At 33.3% G+C, this 8,232-nt stretch overlaps 1 protein-coding gene across 1 annotated transcript; it reads right to left on the bottom strand.

The window, feature by feature from the left end:
- Positions 1-1,415: 1,415 nt before the first annotated feature.
- RB195_026004 (uncharacterized protein) lies at positions 1,416-7,292 on the bottom strand (the record flags this gene model as incomplete). Its single annotated transcript, XM_064214359.1, has 3 exons — positions 1,416-1,501; positions 5,526-5,595; positions 7,230-7,292. 3 exons carry the CDS (start codon positions 7,290-7,292, stop codon positions 1,416-1,418), a joined length of 219 nt encoding a protein of 72 aa, XP_064070240.1.
- Between the last annotated feature and the right edge of the window lie 940 nt (positions 7,293-8,232).

An 8,232-nucleotide genomic window follows, 5' to 3' on the forward strand; every position in this document is an offset into this window, starting at 1 on the left:
AAATATTCAGAACAAATAGATGAATTAATCAGTCACATATATTTGTCATGCGTTAGATGATGCAAGTTTTGAGTACTCCTAAAAGATCCTAAAAAAAGAAACAAGACTTTTTACACGTGGTGTTAAAGGCATCACCCCACGAATCTGAGGGGTGCAGATTTCAGGGGGGTATTCGTACACGGGATGGGAGTACGGAGGGGGGGGGGATTCCGTCTTTTTTTTCCTATTGCCGAAAAAAACGGCGGGGAGGGCGGCGCGTGCACAACGCTGACGCGCTCCAATCGAACTCGTTGTAGAAAATAGCGCGCTAGAACGCTCGAAGCAGCATCTTCCCGGCCGTTTTTTACGGCGATTAGGAAGAAATAGACGGAATCACCCTTCCATAATCTATGACTTTGTATAGGCACAACCCACTTGAAATCCGCACCGCCACAGATTCCTGGGTGATGCCTTTAAATCGACTCACTTCACTTTTTTTTTCATATTCATCACTCGTATTTCCCAAGGGACAACTATCATTACGGAAATCACAAGTACGTACACATCTAGCAGATATTTTCTGGATAGCAGATCCTCTAGGACCCTTTTACTACAATTTTGGAACTGAATATGTAGTGTAATTTAGTGTGTATGAATAAATCTACATAAACATAATGAGACTGAAAAGAACTCTGGATTTGATATGATCTCTGCTCTAACTGGGATCCTATTCGATTCCTTGCAAAAAATGGAAAAGATCATAAACCAATGAAAACGCCCTTTACAAATACGAATACCAATCCAGATGAGGTATTAAACAAAATTTTCATTTAGTTATATTATAAAGAAAATCCTTTTTATATCTTCTACTTACAATTCCTTTATTTCCATATTTTTTATATTTCTCTCATTTTCTTACATCATCCCATAATTCACAAGTAATTTGAAATCATCTAATAATTCCTCTTTGAAATCAAGCATTTTGAAAATGTTCAAACGTTGCTCCAGAACTAACATTGTAAAAAAAACAAGTGGCATCGGATCGTGTACCAGACTGTGAGCTTCGTGAAAAATGCACTTGTCTACAAAGTTTCTTTGCAGATGTCCTAGAAAGAACATGAAAAAGTAAACGTATCCATTTTTTCACTTATCAAAAAACGCCTGGAGTCAAATTGAAAGAGAATTGATTCCGTTAGAAGTGCGGGAAGTACTGGCAAAGTGGTAGTCCGGAAATGGAACTGGCAACCTTAGTAAATGAGATGCGACTATTTCCTTTAGGCAAACCAAGATCCGATCCATAGATTGGAAAAAGAATGTTTTTCATGTCACGGATATCTTCCGTCAAACTACACATTTCTGTTCTCCCTACAATGAAGAGAGTTTTTTTTTCCAGAAACCCGGAAAGTGTTTTAAAAAAAGTGGACCAAATATTACCTCTAGTTATCCAGGACAATCTCTTGAAAGGAAAGCTCTTCACCTTCATAGCGTTGATATTGGGGCATATGTATATCGGATGATTTATCTAAAATTTAGAAAGAAAATTAAAAAGATGATATTTTGCACAGAAAAAGTTGGGAAAAAAATTCTAATAAATTCTAATTCTAAAGATTCTAATTTCTAATAAATGTGCCATTTTTAGGAGATATCTGGAATGATGAGAGTTTAATTCCAAGAGAAAAATTGTACAAATCACAAAAATGATGACGGAGGAGAACTGGAAATATGAAAGTACGAGTAAGTGAGATGTAGAGGATTAGGTTAAAAATCTCCTAGTCATCCTTAATCATCGGGATTAATGAAAATCATTGAAAAATAACATGGTCACAATGGTCGCGACGAAGAACGCAAAAAACCCGCATCCATAATGGTTTCAAAGGGTCCGCCCGTCATCAATGAGCGAATGCTTGATTAAAATGGATGATGGCGTTACACTTTCCCATCTAATAGGATCTAATAAAACGTTTCTCCTTTTTTTTGGTCTCATTAGAAAATTGGAAATGCAATATTAAACTGTGAATAATTTTTAAACAAATCTGTAAAAAAAAACTTGTCAATTTTTAAAAAAAAATCCGCTCGAATAAGTTAACAGGTCAAAAATGATATTTTGATTTCAGAACGATGGGGATAAGGATAAAGTCTAAAAACTCTTAATTTTTTCTTTTTTGCTGAATCCATAATCCTATTCTAATATATTCTATTAAGCTATGGATGTAAACATCAACAAGAGAATTATTAGGGGAACCCATAAGTAATCAATTATTTAAGTGTAAACAAGAAAAAATAAGCGAATTTTGTTTACATCTAGTTTTATCTTTAGTCGATTACGTAGTATCCGTCGTTATCCAGGGCCTTTTGTCATCCTACTGGTAGAGTTTCAATCCCCTGTTCATAAACTTTCCTTACCTCTAAAGAAGAAGATGATTCTAGAAAAGTTCGCACTACATCGTTACTTTAAGGATTTTTATTTCTTAAGGAATGTTCCATTGATCGGAATAAATGAGAATCAGATGGTGTTATATCCGGGAAATTTGGGGATGTGATGAAACCTCCCATTTTAACTGCCTTACTTTTCCTAAGTAAATTTTGCAGCATGCAGTCTGGCATTATCGTGCTGCAATAGATTCGGAACCCATATACCCTGCCCATAAACTTTTCCAATTTCTTGAAGACTTTTCTGGACTATTGACCAAAGAGCCTGAAAAGTGTTTGCAATTTCCTGAACACTCAATTTGGGATCACTTTCCAGCAGTGAGCAGATTTTAAGGGGATCATAATCAAATTCAACAGAACGTCCATTTCGAACGCTATCAGACAAGTCAAAATCCTTTTTTTTCCTTTCTAAAATTTTCTAATTTCTTGAAAAATTTTCTAAATCACTCATTGAGTTTCAATACGTCTCCGTACACATCACAATTTTTCTTTGTTACAACCATCGCATTAACACCGGATCGAAAATGAAACTGCGTGGAATGTCGTAAATTTCCTTCCGCAATTTTATAACGCTGCAATAAAAAAAAGTTCGATTTTAATTTTTACAAACGTCAAGGCCACAAATTGTAATATTGCCATGTAAAACACATTTTTATACATTCACGCTCTGAACCAGACTGAAGCAAGTATTAACCAAATATTATTATAACTATTATATTATTAATATAAGAAAATATGCCACACTATTAATAATTGATTGTCTATGGATACCCCTAATATCTAACAGAAATGGCAGATTACTTGCATACTGTATCCACTAATAAATAAATTTTATAAATCGAGCAATAGTTGCTGAAAAAAACGATTTTGTCTCCCTTGAGAAAAGTTGGTCTTTATTTAAAAATCAAGAAAAGTTTTTTTCCAATAACTAACTGTTAAAAGATCAGTGTTAAGAAGATGTAGAAAACTGAATGTGGAAATATTTCGGGTATTCGAGGTATATACATATTTACACATCGAGTCTTAATTACGTTTTTTTTTTTCGACAGTAAATAAGATCTCATTCATACTTTATGCAAGCAGTGTGGTACGCCTTAATTATATTTTATTTTAGTGTCGTAGCCCACCTAAAATGGATTTTTTCCGTGGATAATATATATCTGACACGACTAGTAGCGGTTTAATGAATAAAATTTCTCAGAAAAAATTGTTTAATGAATAAAATTTTTCAGAAGAAATTGAAATTCCTATGTAATAGAAGGAAATAGAAGAAAGAAGGCGGAAAAAAAATTGAGGTATCGTAGAAACGCACCATCATTGGGATATGAAGTCAGCTATCAACCATCCTATGATTATGGATTAAGGGAGAAATAGCAATTTCCGCTGCATACGTCCTTTAAAGCGTGGTTTTTATTGAAATAAGAAGTTTTTTTTCTCATACTCTTTTTTTATTTATAGAAAAAATTGTTTTGCTAATTATTAATGACCTCAATTTTTATGGTACGTTCCCTTTCCGTACATTATTAGTAGAAGTCCTCCGTTAGTCTAGAACAATTAACGAAAATTGTGTGAGAAACACGTTAGTTAGTGGAGAAATAAGTATTAGAATTATTGAATAGTATAGAAAAAAAATAGGAGAATCCAGAAAACGGATTATATGGTGTGGATAAATGTTCAAACTTGACGCACGTCAAACGTTGAGCTACAAATTTCCGCAATAATGTTGAGCAGAAACAATTAAGCGTGGTCGTCATAGCCATAAAAGAAACGGAGATTTTCATCGGCTTAAACAAATTCAATTCGTTTTTTTTTTCTCTCTATTCACTCGTCGCACATGTTTTCAAAAGGAAAAGCACTTCTTCTGTTCAAAACAAATAGCTGTTCATCTAGCTTTTTTTCCTGAATCTAATTGATTTTCAGAAAATCCGGAGTGGGAAACATAAATAATCCATACATCAAATGCTAACATTTCCAAAGCTATTAAGATTTTCCATGAGCGAAAAAGGAAACAACTTTAGTTAGAATAATAATCATGTTAGAAAGACAGCTTAAGCTACTTGACATTATTACAGTACCCTTTACATATAATCAAAAAATTACAGCATACGGTACAGCGATATTCAAGGGATCCCTGAATATGCATGGATATCTCTTGAGAAGAAATAAGGTTGCGAAGTCTCGATGTGTAACTGCTCATAGGATAAAGTAATTCGAAGCGAATAAATCCAGAGAAAACGCGAAACATTCCTTTTTTCTTGTAAATAATTCATTATATGTAGTTATAAAATAAACACCATTTCGAACACCACATTGCATTCCATTCTGAATGCACGAAAAAAAATCGACGAAAACGAAAATAAGGTGGAGCATTTGATTTTCAGACGCGGGGAGAAAAATGATGTATCACGTATTGGAAACGAACAAAACATAAATCGCAACAACCGTGGATTTGTGAACGTTCAATTCCATTCGAATTTTTCTTTTAGAAATTCAAATTTTTTAGAATTTCGAATTTTTTGAATGAATACATCAGCAATTTTATAAACGTTTTCCCAATATTTAAACAAAGAACAATGCAAACTTTCATGTGCCGTACTCAAACATACTCATATTATTTTGTTTTTTTTTCATTGATTTTTCTTTTTGACCTATGCTAAGGACTTATATAGGATACGTATGTATGTACTAGTATCGCACAACAGGTTTTCTTATTCTGCAAAAAAATGTGAATAATTTACGGCTTTAAAAAAATTTATGTTGAGAACAGAATAACATATTTCTTCTGTGCACGAATTCACTTTCTTTTCAAAAAATTTCAGTTAAAATTGAATCCATGTTTCGTGGAGAGAAAAAATTGGGTGCGAACCGTGATTGCGTGTCAGCAACGTTGCATTCCTAATGATTTTCGTACAAATTCAATCCAATAAAAACCTAAATTCCCTTTATCTTTCGTCGCCTAACGAAGTCTTTTTCAATCCCCATAACTGAATTCCGTTTTGATTGCTTTCTAACAGTTATTAGGGAACATCAAAATTCCGGAAAAGTTTACTAATTTGTTAGTTAGCAGTTCAATTTCCATAAACATCTTTTTTTATATCTTGTTTTAAATTTCATACCTTGCCGTTGTCCATGGATGAGCGGAATTTTTTCTGTTATGTTAATTCGTGGATCCGACGATAAGATATCCTGAAAACTATTTTTTTTTATAAAGATAGGGAATTCTCAGGGAAGGGAATCAGGTTACTGTAATACTATGTATTTACCAAGAACTTCCATATCTATTTACAAATCCACATTTTTTAGTGTCTTCTTCACTATACATTATTTACATACAATATACAATGATTATTCTACCGCGCAGTTCATTGGTGAACATTTATTTAAAAAAAACAATAAAATACGGAGTTAAAATAGAAGAAATAGGTTAGAAATAGTAGAACTTTTCGCCTCTTTTCTTTTGGAATTCTCACTAAAAAAAAACAAAGTTCAAAAAAAAGGTTCCCATTTTATACACAGAATTTTTATAAATAAAACGAATGAAAGTCCAAGAAAATGGACGGAAAACTAGCTTCTACCTAAGTAATTCGCTTTCTTGCGCCAATTTTCTCTTGCGATTCTCAGTTTAAAAAATTCAAAGTTTAACAAAAAATTTTCTGCTCCATACACAAAATTTTTATATACAAATAGAATGAAAGTGCAGGAAAATGGAGTGAATACTCGATTCTATCGTCAATAGTTAGTTCTCAAATCCTTCTTCATTTGCGTTCATCGTCATTGTGTGACCCTTAACTCCGGAGCAAAGACCGGCTCCAGACAGCGCACACCACAGCGGATATTGGATTGTTGGAATTGAAGCACTCGGACCATTAATAGTGACATTTTTGTTCTTTTTTTCCAGAAATCACGAAGTATTTCCAACTTTATTTATTCTATTCTATTAACTCCTATAATCCAAAAAAAAACCTATTCCCTCTCTGCTTATATACTGATGAAAATAGTTCTGCTCAGTTTTTTGCATCCAATTATCCAGAAATTCCGAAAAAAAAACACGAGAATCCCCGATTCACTGCGAAGAAATGAATATGGGACATGGATACTACACCAGATAGTATCACCTGTTTCCCATTACCCATTCCGACCTATCGATAGCCGGCGATTTCATCCTCGATCCCCAATTTCGGGCAGCCGCTCACGTACTAATATCCAGAACTGAGGTAGTAGAAGAGAAATGAGTTAATGAATTACTTGCGTAACTTATTATTAATAATAATATAGGTTCCCAAAGTTGTCGGACACAATAAAATCTATGGATTTTTTTAAATGTGAGTTCTGTGATTAAGCAGCGCTCAGCTGAAATTCAATGGATTTGACAGCTAATTTTGCAAAGTTCTACTTATTTTTCTATTTTTATTCATTTAGTTAATATCATTACAGTAGTTGAATGTAACTGTTATTGTTTCTTCGTTATCCTCCATGTTCATTCCATAGAAAAACGGTGCTCATCTTATTTTCAACACAACAAATTTGAGAATTTCGTGGTTTTAACGTGGATATTCGTAAATTAGTATGTTTACGCAGTTAGTTACTAGAGACGTCAAGAGAAAATTAAAATAAATACAAAAAGTCGACTTTTTGAAAATGCTACTATTCGAATTATCCGAATATACATATTTAGGATGTCTAGTTTTCAAAAAATTCACATTATTTTTCTCTATAATGTACAGCAAAGGCGAAACCAAGATGAGGTTCAATCGGGGAAAGTTCAATCGTCGTGATTTCCCTTAGAGTGACGGGTACATTTAGAAACAGAAACCACATACCTCACTACAAATTATTAATTGCACACTTAGGATATATGGATTCTTCCTTAAAACGGTCCTCATACAGTTAATGTAAAGCTGCTGCAATGGGACTTTTTAGTGTTTTCCACACATTACCTGTACAGTTGATACGATCACAAGACCTCGGAATAGATGTTGCATGAGAATTTAAGAGAGTATAAAACTGATAGAGACTGTTTATACAACAGCACGAACGTATATAAAGCGATCCGGTACGGCTTAAGCAGATTTATTGAACTGCAATAAGCAATAAAATATATGTAAATATCAACAAAACTACATTGTTCGACCGTTTTTTTTTCTGTCATACCCAGCTATTCTCATATGTTTTCTGGTGGATTAATGGAAAAAGATGGAGAAGAAACGATGGGGATTTGGGACGGCGGCACAACGCGATCACAGAGGCTTTTACAAGTAATGTTATGTACAAAAAAAAAGAAAAAAAAACTATAAACAGTTTCACTGTTACTGTCACTCAAAACAAACATGTTGTCAGGAGATCTTAAGCAACATTTAAGAGTAATAAGTAGTAGTAACAATGAAATTAGTAACAAAATATTAACGTACAACATTTTTCTTACTTACCACTATTTCTCATAACAAAACTCTATCACTAAATGTAAACTGAGCGAATAGCACATCATCTGTACATGCTCTGTATAATATACATTTCTATGAACTATGAATACGTCTATAAACCAGAAAAAAAAAATTAAAAAATCGAACTACGCATGGATAGGACTCGCCTGGATATCAAAAATATACACGAGTAACAAGACTCAGGTTGTACAATAGTATGTATTACGTATTAAGTGAGATTAGAGAATAATCCTCTGTATAGAATCTGTGGATCACCTACTACATCTACATGCAGAATAATTTCAAAAGCCTAGTTACACTATATAAATAATTACTGTAATTCCCTGTACAAAAAATAGTCTACAAAATGCCGAACGATATCACTCATTTCGGCACAAAAAGT

The sequence above is a fragment of the Necator americanus genome, chromosome X (genome assembly GCF_031761385.1).
Source record: "Necator americanus strain Aroian chromosome X, whole genome shotgun sequence".
NCBI classification, from domain to species: Eukaryota; Metazoa; Nematoda; class Chromadorea; order Rhabditida; family Ancylostomatidae; genus Necator; species Necator americanus.